This window comes from Perca fluviatilis, chromosome 3, assembly GCF_010015445.1.
Source record: "Perca fluviatilis chromosome 3, GENO_Pfluv_1.0, whole genome shotgun sequence".
NCBI lineage: Eukaryota > Metazoa > Chordata > Actinopteri > Perciformes > Percidae > Perca > Perca fluviatilis.
This window is the reverse complement of record NC_053114.1, coordinates 23,611,543-23,628,307: the sequence shown is the minus strand read 5'-3', so window position 1 is coordinate 23,628,307 and position 16,765 is coordinate 23,611,543. Positions and strand designations below refer to the sequence as shown.

The 16,765-nt window shown below is 39.7% G+C and overlaps 1 protein-coding gene across 2 annotated transcripts; it reads left to right on the top strand.

The window, feature by feature from the left end:
- Positions 1-1,403: 1,403 nt before the first annotated feature.
- Positions 1,404-16,185, top strand: golm2 (golgi membrane protein 2). Of its 2 annotated transcripts, XM_039794651.1 has the most exons (10): positions 1,404-2,513; positions 7,708-7,762; positions 8,279-8,381; positions 10,125-10,215; positions 10,492-10,615; positions 10,864-10,947; positions 11,413-11,691; positions 12,112-12,249; positions 13,764-13,931; positions 15,127-16,185. In XM_039794651.1, the coding sequence occupies exons 1-10, from the start codon at positions 2,187-2,189 to the stop codon at positions 15,198-15,200; spliced, it is 1,443 nt and encodes a 480-aa protein (XP_039650585.1). In that variant the 5' UTR covers positions 1,404-2,186; the 3' UTR covers positions 15,201-16,185. The 2 variants fall into 2 exon arrangements, with proteins under 2 accessions (XP_039650585.1, XP_039650586.1); XM_039794652.1 differs by lacking the exon at positions 13,764-13,931 and having other exon boundaries at positions 1,405-2,513.
- The last annotated feature ends 580 nt before the right edge of the window (positions 16,186-16,765 follow it).

Here is a 16,765-nt window from a genome sequence, read left to right as displayed (position 1 = left end):
TATAGTAAAAGGTGCCATATGAAATGTTTCTTTATTAAATGTATCTTTTATTTGAATTTCTCAACATTCTTCTCACCACTAATATGTGATTTGGACTTTCATTTTGGACACCTGATACACTGAGTGACAGAACACCCTGACTTGTCATGATATATTAGCATATTTGGTATTGCTGGATTCAGCACAACCCCACCTTTCCAATAAGCCATCATATGTGTTTATATGATAATCCCTGGCAAAGTAACCACAAAGTCAATGAAAACATTCTGCATAGATATTGATTTTTTGCATGTTTGCCTATTTTAGGTATGTGTTTATAGGTCTCTATTTATTCCATATATCGATATATTCACATCCTTTCTTTCCTAGTAGGTAAAGCAACTACCTGACTATACTAACATGCCAAGTTTCAAAGCTCTCAGACCTTGTGTGATTGATCTGCATTAGGTTATATGCCTTAACTCCCATATGGACAGGCTATATTTTAGTCCTTTTTTGGTTTTGGGGTTTATAACAATATGTTAATTTATCAATCTTAGCAGTAAAATATTTTTAGCCAAGAATCCATTACATATATGGGAGACCTTAGAGATGAAGAAAAACATTTTGGCTTTAGTTCTACCTCCGGTAGGAGTATCTCAAAAACTAAAGCCCTTGTTGACCATAGCACTAGCCTATATCTAAATCATCACATTTTTTATACAGTTATCGCTTTTACCGTGTGGCCGATGGCTTCCTCTATCTTTAAGCCAGTTTAATACACGTCAAGCACCACATGTCAGTCCTTCCAGAAAAATGCGGAGTTTTTTTGTAATTGTTGCGGGCAAAAATCCTTGATTATGCGGCACGTTTTCTTAAAAAATGCGATGGAATATGCGGGATATTTATGCAATGAAATTGGGAACTTACAAAAACTGCGGTTTGATGAAAAAGAGAAAAAAAGTGATTCCCCCAACACCCATTGACAACACCCTGCTTTTCGATGATGTTCACGTCGCGTAATTACGTCACTTCATAACGTTCCCATGGCAACAGGGGAAAATGGCTGCTCTTGTGTGAAGTAAACGCAACATTTTTCAACTTTCTGCTAAGATATATGTGACTTTTTTGCAACGAAAATGCGGGGATTATGAAATCATGCAAGCCCCGCATATTTTGCGCGGAAATTGGCAATTTATGCGGCGAAAGTGCGGGATATTTCATTTGAAAAAATGCAGCGGGGGCTGCATTTTTCAGTGCATAATCATTATGCATTGAATTATGCGATCGCATAATCGCGTTTTTCTGGAGGGACTGATAAAGGCAATGCAACCAAGAGATGGATATCACGCTTTCGTACTGCTACGCTCGATTCGGACCTTTATTTTGAAATGCATTTGCGCTTTGATAGCAGAGAGCGGAAGCAGCGCAGACGGATTGCAGCTAGCTTCACACAGCGCATAAATCATGTTTGGTAGGCAGCGAAAGGTGGAGAGTACAAAGCCTTAGTGTTTGTTAGGATTTGGTTAGTTATATTACAATGATTACATCCATTCTCCGCAAGAGGAGACAATACCTTTCTGTCTGACAGTCGCTAATTGTGTTCTCGCATCTAGCTAGCTACCGTTTTGCTAGCTAGTGTGAAGTGGTTAGTTGGACAGCGTTTTAACGTCAGTAGGAGCTAACGTCAGGTCGGAATCGAAAATCATCAGTGGTCTTGTTTGACGGCGATTCTATTATTAAAATAGCTCCAAACGTCAGTATATACAGCCCCACTGCGGCTTACAAATTACTAGCTAGCTGAAGGCCAACGTTAGCTACTAGCTGTATGATTTGTATTTGCACTCCTCTGCCACGGTGCCGTGTAGCTGTCCACGTCGAGTGTCGTCTGCTGTGTTGAACGTTGCCAGCTGAGCTAGGCCACGTCCCTGCGGGCGTATTTCATCTAACCTACTGACATTGGACGAATTGCAGAGAAGATGCCTAGTGTGCGGAAGGAGGAAGGAGTGTAAAGATCAGTAGAAATGTGAAAAGTCTTTAACGTTCACGACTGACTGTCCGTCTGTGTAGTGTTTGCTTTTTCGACTGGTTGCCGCATATACACGGCATGTCACGTAGACGGATGTGTTTTACAGCGGGAGACTACTCTCAGTGAGCTCTGTAGGTTGCGGTAACAACCTGAAGTAACGTTGCACTTTGTTTTTGAAATGGTTGGGTTTGGTGCAAACCGACGGGGAGGCCGCCTCCCGTCCTTCATCCTCATCTTCTTGATGTTGATCATCGCCATACTGTCTTTCAACTACTGGACGGTGTCCAACAAGCACGGCCACTTGCTGGATGAGCTGGCGGAGGTACAGACGCAGGTGAAGCGCACGGACGCGGCGCGGAACCGCCTGGAGAAGCGGAACTCGGAGCTGATGATGCAGGTGGACACGAACAGGAAGCAGATCGACCAAAAGGATGGAGACTACAGCGTCCTGGAGGGCAAGTTGCAGGCCCGGGACGCGATCATCAAAAAGTGCACTGATGAAAAGGTAGAATAGCAGCTGATTCCCAACCCCGGTTTTATTTCACTGATTTTTGACTGTATTAACTGAAATCTAGGAGTAGGAGAATGATCAGAGGGTACACGTTATGCTACACGTAGAAACGGCTTCACAGACTAGGATAATACCTCTGACTAAACCATTCTCAGGTATAGCTAGGTGACAATAACAGTAGGAAAGTCAAGCATCATAGTGTTTTTTTGACTCTAGCTCTGTATCAATTGTGTGTCTATATTTCGGTTATGACTTTAAAAGGTTGAATGCTCTAAAACAATATTTAATCTAGGGGTGAGTGATGGGGTGTTCTCTGAGAAAGCAAATAGTGATGGACATGTGGAGACAAAGCAGGTTCGTTGCTCATTTCAGTTAAAGGTCCCATGGCATGAAAATGTCACTTTATGAGTTTTTTTAACATTAATATTAGGGCTGTCAATCGATTAAAAAAAATTAACTAATTAATCGCACAATTTGCTGTAGTTAATCGCGATTAATCGCATTTTTAAATTGAGACTGAAGCTTGTAGTAATGGATATTTAAATAATGCTAAATCACTTAACTTTACAAATATGAAGAGAAAAAAAACAAGGAAAGGTTCTGCTAAGTTCAGAATGTTTAATATCAGAACAACAGCAGCAACAATTTGGCTTATTTAGTCCTGCTGAAGGCTGCTGAAACGGCTAGAAACTGTCCGACTTGGGAGCAGATTTTTGTCACCACCCCCAATATTAGCCACATACCTAATATACCATATTCTGAATAATATATATATATATATATATATATATATATAGATAGATAGATAGATAGATAGATAGATAGATAGATAGAAAGAATATAAATTACAATCTAGGCAGTACTTAATATCATAAATATTATAATATACATAGTGTTTAATCTGAATGACTAAGCAAAGCACATATATCTAAACACAGAAATGCACATCAATATCAATATCAATGTTACACATTAAACCAGTAACCCAAAACCACAAAGGTGTATGTTGGCCTAAAGGGAAAACATTGAGTGTAGATTTAGATAGCGACGCTGTGCACAGCAATCCATTACCAATGTAAAGCGATTGACTACATTTCCCTTCCAGCACCGCAACCAGGAAGTAGCTTGTGTGACAGTGAGACGCACCAATTTCAAACATTTACTGGAATATAGTTACGGATACTACCGAGTCGACAGCGTTAAACATCAGACTGCAAATAAGGTTTTATCAGCGTGACCAACGTAACGAGCGAAACAGCAGCTTACCGGTGGCGCATCTCTCCTGACGAGACAACATGTCGGAACTAGTACTCGGTCCCGTTATAGCCCGTGCTCATTCATTTCTGGATTCTAACACATCATCTTTTTTCTCTTTTGGGATCTTACTGGTCCATGTTTCAACTCTTGACTGGCCCGTAGGCCTACTTCAATCAGGTAAATCCCTCCTAGAGTTGCGCCGCCTGCTCTTATGGAGACGTATTACGTTTCTCAGCCGCCACATGAAGTAAACAAACACAGCTGCATTAATTTCGTTAATTTTTTTTAACGAGTTAAATATAAAAAAATTAACGCAAAAATTAACGCGTTAATTTTGACAGCCCTAATTAATATGCGTTCCCCCAGCCTGCCTATGGTCCCCCAGTGGCTTGAAATGGTGATGGGTGTATCCTGCTCTACCTTTGAGAAAATGAAAGCTCAGATGGGCCAATCTGGAATCTTGCTCCTTATGAGGTCATAAGGAGACTGCCCATTAAAAAGAGAGACATCATGGCTTTCAAATGAGCAAAGTGGCAGTTGGTCAAGGCCACACCCCCACCCTCCACCTTGCCCCCCCCCCCTCTCCTCCTCAATAGCTACAGAAATGGCACATACTAAGTAAAGATCATTGTGGGACTGGCTCTAGTGGCTGTAATTCTTCACCAAGGCTGGATTTCAGGAAAGAGACTTCAGATACAGTATTAGGGGACCGCTAAGGTCTATATAAAAGCATCCAAAAAGCACCATGTCATGGGACCTTTTAAGTTAATAAAAGTATCACATAACTGATCACATAATATTACAATAACCTAAATCATCACACCACATTTAGTCTTAGTCACAATATCTACATTATGTTGCTGTGATCTCCCCACTCTATATCAGATGGAGCATGTACATGGAAACCTGGATAACTCATGATGGAGGGAAATCATTGTATCTACTCTAAAGAGGCATGGTGATGGAGTCAATATAAAGGGCAATGGTTGCTCTCCAGTAGTACATGGTACCAAGACAGATACATCAACTCGTTCTTGGCTGAGAGTCATTAATTTGTCTCAGAACCTTTTTTCTTTAGTACCTCATATCTCTCCCAAGTGTTTTAATATATATCCCTTTAGGTTTTTTGAAGAAAAAAAGGTTAATAGTGTTATTTAACTGTGCCTATGCCTCTAAGCCACTTAATGTATTTAAGTGTGGCATATCTGTATGCTCTATGAGGCTATTCCCACCTCCTGCTCTGTGCAGTAGACCAACCAGTAATTCACTACGTTTTGTGTCCCAGCACCCTCTGATCTGTGTGTCCAGCTGCCCTGGGAGACAATCAGACAACAGATGGAGGAGGAGGTTTTCCTGTTATTTGCATTCAGTCTGACATGCTTATTTCTCTTGGACAGGCTTACATTTGTTGGTTATCCTATATGTTGTGTGGCGTAACAGTCAAACCACTGCTGCTCTGCAGTGTCCCTCCAGTAGAACTAAACTAGGACACATAAGACATAATTTTGACTAAAAGCAGAAGATGACTTTCTGCAAGATTACTGGCTAATTGTGAGAAAAGGTTAGATCCTGAATAGACAAACGTATCACTACCCATTAATAATTAATAAGTTGTACACTTAATAAACACTTTGTTTTGCTCAACATCAGCTGACAAGCTGTCCTTGACTACAACACATCAAGCTTCCTCCCATCTTTTTGAGTGGAGGTAGTTACTTTGTAACCAGGGAGATAATGCTGCTTACGAACCACACACATATTACATAATGGTTATACATGCTCAGCAAACAAGTTCTGAAATTAAAACCAGCCAGTGAACACCAAAGAACATCCATTAGTATAAAATAATATTGGATGGCTAAATCAACGAGTGCCTACCTAATAATAATAGTAATAATAATAATAATAATAATAATAATAATAATAATAATAATAATAAGGAAAACTTTCATACTGAATTGTTTCTTCTGCTCACCATCACGGTGTTTGTGAGCCACAGACCATTTCACGTTGTGTGTAATGTATTCATCATTTGCGACACTGAAATCCATTTTGGCATCCAAATAGTTAAACACTGTTACGCTGTTTGTGTAAGAGATACAACAAATATTTTCTTGTTGTTGAGGCGAGTATAGATGGTCATGTGTAGAATGAATAAAGCTCCCTTGTTTCTTGGTGGTAACTTCAGTATCAGTATTCTGTAATCAAGATAAGGGCAGGTGTTGAATAGCAGTTGTACCACTCCTTTTCTTTTGTCAACAGCCCAACCCTGTTTCAACAGAGATGCATACTATACAGTGAGAGGCCTGCAATGCAGACAAAATAGGGAAAGTTGAGTCTTTAATGGCTTTGATACAGTACAGTAGGCTATATACAGCCTTTCTATTTTCCTGGTCCCTGTTTCCACCTGGTATTAAAATCCAATCTGAGTGATCGGATCATAAGTGGACAGCTCTAAGTACGGGTGAAAACACTCTCAGGACGCAATGAGAACACCTTGAAATCCGATCTCAAAAACCACATTTGGAGGTGGTCTGAGCTGCATGTGTTCACATTCTTATAGCAGCGAGAATGGGAATGTGTCCTGGTCCACTTTAAAGACCACCTACAGAAACCACTGAGTGAATCATGTGTTTTGGGTTCTGTGTTGCCTGCTCTTGGCTGTCAGAGCTCTCTGCAGCACAGGATATTACTACATAACTTCCTGCTCTTATGTCGTCTCCTTCTGTAATTTATTAGTCTTGCATTAGGAGAGCTACGCAGCAGTGTCTGGAGTAAGCCGCAAAGTGAGGGGTCAAAGCAGCAAACTGTATCATTTCCTATAAGTTCTTCACAATAAAAGTCCCCCGTTATTTTATTTAAATGCTTTTATTGTGAACCAGCGAAAATCAGGAAATATTAGGTCTTCATCAGCAGTAACGTAACACAACTCCTATAAGCACACGTGAAAAGTAAAATAAAGCAGTTATAATATAGTAGTCTTTGCCAGACCCTCCTCCAAAGCGTGCTGAAGGAAGGTCTGGCTACTCCACATGGCATTCGGGGGTGGGAGGAAAACGTGCTCTGGTTTAATGGCAATTCTTTAAATCAATCAGAATCGTCATGGGTGGGGCTAAACTCTTCAAAGAGCCGCTGCAAAATTATAGTGCGAAAGAAAACTCAAGATTGGACAGACAGTCTAGATAGCTATCTCAATTTACCATGCAGAGATCTGAGGAGCAGTCAAAAATACTGTAATCCTCCATAAATCCACTGAATTTAAAATTCCAACACAAAGAAAGTGAAAGGAAACGGAAAATACATGCAGAATTTCCTGCGGCACCGGAGCAATCCCGGAAGCGGAACGTCAAAAATATAGACTATAATATAGAAACTAAACAGTGACGGGACTTTAATGTTGCGTTTGGGTCCGACTCCGTAAGCTTGTGTTGCTTTCAATGTTGTCAAATACCCCTTCAGCCATCTAGTGTTTTTTCTTTTTGTCGTTTAACAGCAAACAAAGTTATTGTTACATTTTAAATAAATAATTTACATTTAACCATATGACCATAGCAATAAACAAGCCTTTCCTTAATCTTTATTTTTTATTTAAGATAAAATACTATTTATACTATTAAGTTGCACTTTTGATGAGAGTACACATCTGCTGTTTTGCACAGTTTATATAAATAAAGGAATATTTTTCAGTCATTTCATTCTGTTAAAAAAATCGTGAGTTAAGTATATCCTGTATCCTATGTATACATCCCTATCGTTACACAGAAAAACCAGACAAACCTGTGCCCCTTGTTTTCATTGCACTGTCAACTAATTACATAACCTGGGAAGGGAAACTCTTAGTAGGCTTTTGTTGTTTAAGGTGTGGAAAAATTAAAATGTATGTAGCCCTTTTTCAGATGATAAAACTCCTTTTTCTTTCTCTTCTTTACAGATGAAGGTGCAGGGTGATGTCACAGCCCAAATGACAGAAATCCAGCGCCTGAAAGGTACGAGCCTGTGTGACCAGCAGAGGGCACTCTCCAACACAAAACCCCTCCATAGAGGATTTGTAATGATAGGAAGTGTCCTCAGAGTCCAAATTATTGTGAATTTTTGAACGTTTTTTTCAAAAATGTAAAAGGTCTTAACATGTATCCAACATATTATTAGCAAATATAAATCCTGACCGCTTACTGGCCTATAGTCAAGGTAGTCACTAAGGCCATCCACAGATGTTTGCCACATGTATGTTTAACATTAAACCATGATTTATAAAAATCAAGCCAACAATTATTAGGCTATTTGAATAGCTTAGTGTTCTATGCAAAAAAAATGCATGTATAGAGGCTTTAGGTCGCCCTACAAGTGATTGTAGGCCCAGTTTAATATGCAACTTAATTCTATACAATATATTTAGTAGGCTAAAAAACCTTGTCTAAAAAAACGTTTAAGACCCCTGATTTAACAAACGAGAACTGAGTCTCTAAAATGTTGTGTATACGTGTTTGTGTTGCTGCAAACAGAGCAGCTTAAGGAGCTGAAGCAGGAGTTCATGAAACAAGAAGAGCAGCTAAGAGAAGTGAAGAAAAATAGCACTACCTTGGAAAGAAAACTGGAGTATGAGAGGTATGTTAAATCTTTACAACTTCTTGTCAGCCTTAGTGATTGCCCTTGGGGTTTTCCCTACTTCAAGGATCTGTGATATGATGTCTGAAACACTTCTTAAAATATGAACTTGTGCTTCTAATTATCCATTATTATGACAGTTGGTTTTTGAATGGAATATTCACTAATATTTGTGTATATATATATATATATATATACACATACACATACACACACACACACACACACACACACACACACACACACACACACACACACACACACACAGGATTATTAGGAACACCTGTAAGATTTCTCGTTAATGCAATTATCTAATCAACCAATCACATGGAAGCTGCTTCAATGCATTTAGGGGTGTGGTCCAGGTCTAGACAATCTCCTGAACTCCAAACTGAATGTCAGAATGGGAAAGTAAGGTGATCTAAGCAACTTTGAGCGTGGCATGGTTGTTGGTGCCAGACTGGCTGATCTCAGTATTTTACAATCTGCTCAGTTACTGGGATTTTCACGCACAACCATTTCTAGGGTTTACAAAGAATGGTGTGAAAAAGGAAAAATATCCAGTATGCTGCAGTCCTGGGGGGCGAAAATGCCTTGTTGATGCTAGAGGTCAGAGGAGAATGGGCCAAGTGATTCCAGGTGATAGAAGATCAACTTTGACTCAAATAACCACTCGTTAAAACCGAGGTATGCAGCAAAGCATTTGTGAAACCACAACACGCACAACCTTGAGGCGGATGGGCTACACCAGCAGAAGACCCCACCAGGTACCACTCATCTCCACGAAAAATAGGAACATGAGGCTACAATTTGCACGAGCTCACCAAAATTGGACAGTTGAAGACTGGAAAAATGTTGCCTTGTCTGTTGAGTCTCGATTTCTGTTGAGACATTCAGATGGTAGAGTCAGAATTTGGCGTAAACAGAATGAGAACATGGATCTGTCATGCCTTGTTACCACTGACAGGCTGGTGGTGGTGGTGTAATGGTGTGGGGGATGTTTTCTTGGCACACTTTAGGCCCCTTAGTACCAATTGGGCATCGTTTAACTGCCACAGCCTACCTGAGCATTGTTTCTGACCATGTCCATCCCTTTATGACCACCATGTACCCATCCTCTGATGGCTACTTCCGGCAGGATAATGCACCATGTCACAAAGCTCGAATCATTTCAAATTGGTTTCTTGAACATGACAATGAGTTCACTAAAATGGCCCCCACAGTCACCAGATCTCAACCCAATAGAACATGTTTGGGATGTAGTGGAACGGCAGCTTCGTGCCCTGGATGTGCATCCCACAAATCTCCATCAACAAGATGCTATCCTATCAGTATGGGCCAACATTTCTAAAGAATGCTTCCAGCACCCTGTTGAATCAATGCCACGAAGAATTAAGGCAGTTCTGAAGGCGAAAGGTGGTCAAACACGGTCTTAGTAGGGTGTTCCTAATAATCCTTTAGGGGAGTGTGTATGTATATATATATATATATATATATATATATATATATATATATATATATATATATATATATATATATATATATATATATATATATATACACACACACACACACACACACAATAGGTCATTGGTTCTATTCTTAATTTCCTGCTTACTTGCCTTGTTATAAGGCTGATCTGATCCCAGTGATGTTTCACTTATATTGGGTGTCATAAGGTTTTTAGAATAGATGTTTTGCTTAGCTCAGTTTTGAAACTAACAAGGAATATGTGTTAACTAGTTTACAGTGTGGACGTCAAATTGCACAACTGAAAGATGAGTATGAAGAAACAAAAAAGACGCTGGAGGAAGAAGCATCAAAGCTAAGACAGGTCAGTATTGATAACATCTCAACAAACAAGATAGTGATCATTGTTGTGACTCTTGAGTAAATGGTGAAAGGTTGTGGCCCCCTTCCCTCCGCTACGCATTGCATTTATTCACCACTGAAGCATTTATTCATTTATTCCCAGATTTTTAACACAGATGTACTGACAGTAGCAGCCAAACTCATTTTAATTGCCCTCGGAGTGTCTATTCCTGTTAAAGCTCTTCTTCTCTCAGTTTCCCATATGCTCCTTTTTCTAATTTGCCTTTTAATTCTTTAGAGTGTAATGGATGGCCAAAAAGGTGCAGTGGCAGGTAGACATGCAGAGGGAGCACCTGGGTTGGAGATGGTTGGAGAGCGCCATACAGTGGCCACTCACCGGCATGACAGTACAGATTTAAAAGGTACAGTGGACGTGACCGTGTCAACCAAAAGTTATACTGTCTTAGCTACGCTAAATGTAGTATTTGATTGCTAGCAGAAAATGCACCAGGTGCTCATATAAATCTATCAACAATTTAATTGATGTCATAATTCAATCTGTCAGTTTCCTGTGTATGTTATTCCTGTTATTGTGTAAAAGGGAACCTGTCAAAACTATTTTAACCCATCAACCCACTGCTCAAATCGCTTTCCCTTTGCTCTGTTACAGAAGAGATGGGTAAGCCCGGCAGTGATGCTGGCATGCCTGGCATTGAAGACAGTGAGGTGGGAAAAATTGACGATGTGCAATTTGGTAAGCAGTAGCCCTTATAAGTAAGTAATTGTTCGGTTGGCAAACCCAGTGATGTAATGAGTGGCAAAAATTATGTAGAAGGAATATACATTTACTGTGGCATTTGGCAGTATTGACGAATAAGGTAAAGTAAAACTAATACAAATGTTCCCAATGCCAGTATAGATTTGATTTGGTTTTAAATATGGACTCATTGGCTGCCTTATGATTTTGAATCTGCGACTTGTTGAGAGGACTACAAACCGCTAAGAGTGATAGAATTAAAGTCAGCCTGTTCAACACATGAGTTTACCGTTTACAAACTGGGTCCACTTGCTTGTATGTCACTGAATGTGATGTCTAAAAAAACAGCTTTTCAGGGCTCATTGCTCCACATGCCTTCTGTATTTCTGTTCTTGTGGCAAGTTAAACACACAAATTCTTACTTTCCAAGCTTTCTAACTCTGCCACTCCATTTTTCTACAGCCTTGAAGAAACCAGCCATCACTCAGAAGCATGATGAGGCCCCCGACGTGGTTGTGGGAGCTGGTGCGGGACCTGGAGTCGGGGCAGCCGATGGCCCCGGGGGCCAGGGCCTGTCCCTGGATCAACCCAGGCTCCAGCAGGACCGAGTGGAGGGCCAAGCAGCAGTGGTTGCACCTCCAGCTGTCATCAAACAGGCAGACAAAACCATAGTGTTTGAAGAAGACAACAAGGCGGGTATCAAGGCAGACGAACTGGGAGAACAGCAAAGACAACTTCAAGGTACAGAATGCACAACATCTATTTAATTGGTATTATTTATAATAGTCTCTCTTTTGAGCCTTTAGGCCTGCGATAATTCATTATCAGGATTCATTAAAACTTAATTCTTTCAAGTATGTTTGTTATTGTCAAGTATATACCGTGTGTATAGTCAGGTGAAGGCAAGAGCAGAGCACGGTTATCTTGGTACACTTTTTAGCAGTTGTTGGAGTCTTGTGTAACCTCTTTCAAAACTTCAGGTGCTATGTTAAAGAACACAAATGTATTAGGTTTACCACACCGTGCTTTATAAATAATAGAGATTATAAAAAGGCATTAATTTGCCCTTGTTTGTAAAGTAGTCGTGTTGTAGCTCAGAGATTTAGTCATAGCAGGTGAGGAGGTGGTTTACAACAGAACCTAACCCTCTCTTATTGTCAGCTCCTGATAATGTCAAGGGTGAGAGCGAACACTTGAAGGGGATTCCTCTGCCCCCCAACCCTGCCCAGGTGCCCAACCCCATCCAGCCTCACCATGCCAAAGACCAAATTCCTGCAGAGCCAGTACACCACCGCCAAAGTGAGTTCTTCCTCAACACTTTTGAAAAAGATAATACTGTAATTTGCAAGAGAGGTTCTGGTAGGAGGTGTTTTTTTTATTTTTTTTTATTATTATTATTATTAACTTGTTGATTTGTGAAGGGGTGGGGGAAAATAACATTACACATGAAAAAGTACAATCGCAGCTATTCTTGTTAGCTCTGCCTTTGTGCTTAGCTGCTGCCTGCCAACTCTCTGTGATGTGTGTCAACACAGAGTAAAATACAGTTTGGATTCATGCCATCTGTGTGAGTTTTGCCCATTACTAACTTGTTACACCCGCCCTTCTACCTAACACATTTTCATGGAAGTTAGTTGAATGGAAGTCATGTTTGAATATGGCTAGGAGCGCTATAAGGGAGGAGAGAGAGGGCTCAGTTGCAGAGGAGAGGAGACACATGACACACACCTGGCTCCCAGATGATCCTTTTCCTGCTACCTGGCTCCTGCTCTGCTGCCTTTTCTCCCTCCTCCTCCTGTTTTCATATGTTCTATTCTTTCATCTCCCTTACATACATCCACCTCACCTCCTGCAGGTCTGCTGCTTAAAACACTGAATGCATTCCGTTCACGTCTTTGTTCTGTTTTTCTTTTAATTTTCTGCCTTTTGATTTCATTATACTTGCATCCTATTATGGCAAATTAACACCCAACACCCACCAGATGTCTCGTTTTTGGCAGTGCCTGGTGCTCACTAGACACTGACAGCTCGAAGACACCGCCTGACTCAGAATCTCGTGTCCCACCCAGTGCTGTTGTGATCAACAGTGCCATCTGAAATCCGATAGGAACTTAAACTGCTTCAGATGCGTGTGTGATAGAGATTGGGCAGGCAGTATAGATCAGAGGACAAACACATTTGAGTTAAGTTTATTTATGCATTGTGCATATTTTATGATCAGTTTTTCTGATTGGCAATTTTAGAAACCTCTGATCAAAAAAGTAATTTAAAAAAAACACATATGTTTAACAAGGTTAAACTGGCCATACAAAACAGGCCTCTGTATCTGAGGCTGCTTGTTAGAAACGCTTAAATGGAGTTAACCCAATCTTTGGCCTTAAGTGGCTTAAAAATGACCCTTGAGTTGAAAATCAACACTTCTCACAGTACCATCAAAAGCTAAACATAACAAAGTATTTACTGCAGGGCTATTGAATTTTAATTGATTGGATTAGAAAGATGATTAAACCGGTAACTCGATGAGAACTCGGTGCTCTCCAGACTTTAAACAGTCCATTATTACAAAGGGAACTACATTTGTGTCCACTTGGCTCTCTGCTTTCAAGTCCATGATTGACTTTCCTTTACTCTTCAGAAACACTTGTCTTCTAATTACAGTCTGCCACCGTGTATCCATTCACCTCATCCTCTTCATGCGATCACTTATTCCTTCATGCATTCATTATGCAGTATTTCACCCATTCCTCCCTGTCTTCCTACAACTGCCTCCGCTTCCCTCCCTTCCTGATGAGGCCCTTTTCTGCCTCCTGCAGGCCGGTTCTTTGATGAGAACGAGTCCCCAGTAGATCCGCAACACGGCTCTAAGCTAGCGGACTACAATGGGGATGATGGTAACGTGGGTGAGTATGAGGCCGACAAGCAGGCCGAGCTGGCCTACAATGAGGAAGAGGATGGTGATGGTGGGGAGGAAGACGTTCAAGGTGAGCCAGGCCGGGGGACTGGACTGCCTGTCCAGATGTGTATCCACCATTCCTCCCTTGCTCCCTCCCTCCACCCCTGTCCTGCTGCCATCCCCCTGCATTTGTCCTGACAGTTTAGAGTAGCTCACAGTACCCTGAGTTTGGTCCTTGAATCCATTATAAACTACAGATAATTTAAGAATCCTGATCAAAACACCTTCTGGGTCAAAGCAGGACTGCTATGTATGCAGCTCAGGATGAGTAACTGAATTGTGTCAGGCATTGTTTACTGTGTAGGCACAGTAAACAACTTTTGCACCTTATTCTCCTATGTATGGGGAAAACTTGACCCAGGAACTTACGGTTCTGTGAGAGTAATTGAGTTGCCATCTAGTATTTTCTCTCCTGCCTGTTTCTTTTTAGCTATACCACCTGTCTGTGCTCACCAAACATCTGACCCACATCTAGACCAGTAGATAAATATAGCTCACTGTGTTTGTTCATGTGTCTATGTTCTCCTTGAAATATTGAAATGCATGTACATGTTTTTTTCTTTTGTTTTTGTTTCCTGCCATTAATTCCTGATTACATTTGTACAATACTATTTTGTTTGGTTTTTGGCTGTGATTTGTAATGTTTATCTGTGTTAAACGGTTTAGTTTGTATACAGTCTGATTTCAATAAAAATCTTGATGTCCTTGTTATTATAATGACCAACAAGGAAGCTAATAATATGCTGGATGTAGGAAGCATTCCTACCAAAATTAGATGTATCTTCTCAATAAATTTATTCTACATTGATGCAAAATCAGGCCAATTTTGTACAAAAAGGGCTGGGAGTCCTACATTGTTCACGCAAAATGGACGTGAACATCCTCAAACACCATTAAAGCTGAAAGTCAGCACTTTAACCTGGAGTCATTGTTTAATTTCATATCCAGTGTGCTGAAGTATATCCAAAATAATGAACAACTAATACTTCTTGACTGCACTGTATGTGAACATTTCTTTTATGGATGTACATAAAACAGTTTGGAATCAAGCTATTGGTGTGATTGGACAGTCATCTGACAGTTAAGATAATTCATATAACTTAATGCAAAAATATCAGTTTTATTATCTGACAATGGAGTATTGTTACAGCACTTTATTAATTGTATTGTATTATGCAATCTCTAATGTTTGTGTTGCTGTCTTTTCTTTTTTTTTTCCCCAGATGATGATCGAGACATGCAGGCAGACCGGGCTGTAGATTATGGGAAAAGACATCAAGCCATTGACATTCTTTGAATGGGAACTCGCACAATCATAACTCATCAAAAATATTTAGACCTTCCTCTACAACCAAGGTCTTTTCTTGAGTAAATAGTTTGAACATCAGTATGTTTAAGAATTTATAGAGTGCATCCTCAATGTCATGGACTATTTTGAAAAAACAGACATTGCAACTAATGAATTCATTCTGAATAATGTTCAATATCACAAAGAAGAAAATAATCATGGCATTGTCCTGAGCTGCTGTTGATTTGCTAATGGTTCTAAGTTATGGCAGTAGATATGATATACTGTACACTGACTGTCGGGTTTTGTTATTTGATACCTGCCTCAGTTCATAATGGAGTGATCTGAACGAGCCCTGTTGACTCACAGCTGAACTACAAGGTTGAACTGTTTTTTTTCTACTTTTCTTTTCAGGTTGTTGTTGCTTGATTTAAACAAACTCTTCATCTGAGATGTTTATCAAGGAGACTTAATGCAGCATTCTTCTTTCTAACATAATTTGGGGATTTTTACATGGAAGACCAGTTTTTCATTTACAGGAGTTGGAATAGATTGCAAATGCCAAGGACTTTGCTTATTGCCTATTAAATCATTTTCTTTCTTTGTGACAGACACTCAAAAGTGATCCTCGTTCTGTTTTGTTTTTTTAAATGATGCCATTGCATGCATTTGAAACTTTTTATTAATCAAACGGCAAAATACTGATGCTTAAGCAATACTTAGCGATGTTAGTATCATCCACAGTGTGCAAAGAATAACCAAGCACATATAGAACTGACATACTGTACACATGCTTCCATTAATGAGGTCTCTTGTACATAAAGTAGTTGAACTGTTAACCCTTTGTACTGAGGAAACCTAATGCCTCGTCTTTTAGGAAAATCCGTGAAAATGAAATCAGTTCTGTTTGTGCAGCCAGGAAAATTTCTCATGGGAAGGCACATTGAATGTAATTTAATTTTATTAAAGGTGATGCTTCGTCATTTGTCAGTTATGTGCTTGAGAGTCAATGTAGATGTTTGTCATCAGTAGTGAGTGGATAACTCAAGTTTTTAATGTTGGTTAGCTGTTTTCTAATCGCAAAGGTGATTGGATGGTTAGCACCTGTATGTCTTTAGTTTATAATTGTAATATCCTGTGCTTTTCTTTTCAGTTGTGATAAACATGTTGAGTATAATCAGCAAGAAATGCATAAATGACCTTTTGAATCTTTAGTTATTTACAACCACAATTTCTGCCAATGTGTTGGAAAAAAGATCCTGTAAGTAATTATGAGAAACTTTCTCAAAATGAGTTAGTATCTCAAATGAACAGTTTTTCTCAAAATATTCCAAGTCATTATTTAGAGATACTAATTTTGAGAAAGTTTCTCATTATTTTTAGATACTAAGTCATTATTTTTCGAGAGATTCTCATAATGAATTAAATTATCTTTTTTTTCGTCACATTAACGGACATTTGCTTACAGCATTGACATGACTTACAGTCCTCTCTACCTTAATGAAAGCTGTAAAAAAAAAAAAAAAAAAAGGCAAGTGGTAGTGTTCGCTGTAGACTGGCTGGTGTTTTTCAGA

What these genes read in the sequence shown, in the direction of transcription:
- golm2 (XM_039794651.1), top strand. Translation starts at nt 2,187, where the DNA reads ATGGTTGGGTTTGGTGCAAACCGACGGGGAGGCCGCCTCCCGTCCTTC. An exon ending in AGAAATCCAGCGCCTGAAAG is followed by an intron (nt 7,763 to 8,278) that starts GTACGAGCCTGT and finishes TGCTGCAAACAG; the next exon opens with AGCAGCTTAAGGAGCTGAAG. An exon ending in TGGGGAGGAAGACGTTCAAG is followed by an intron (nt 13,932 to 15,126) that starts GTGAGCCAGGCC and finishes TTTTTTCCCCAG; the next exon opens with ATGATGATCGAGACATGCAG.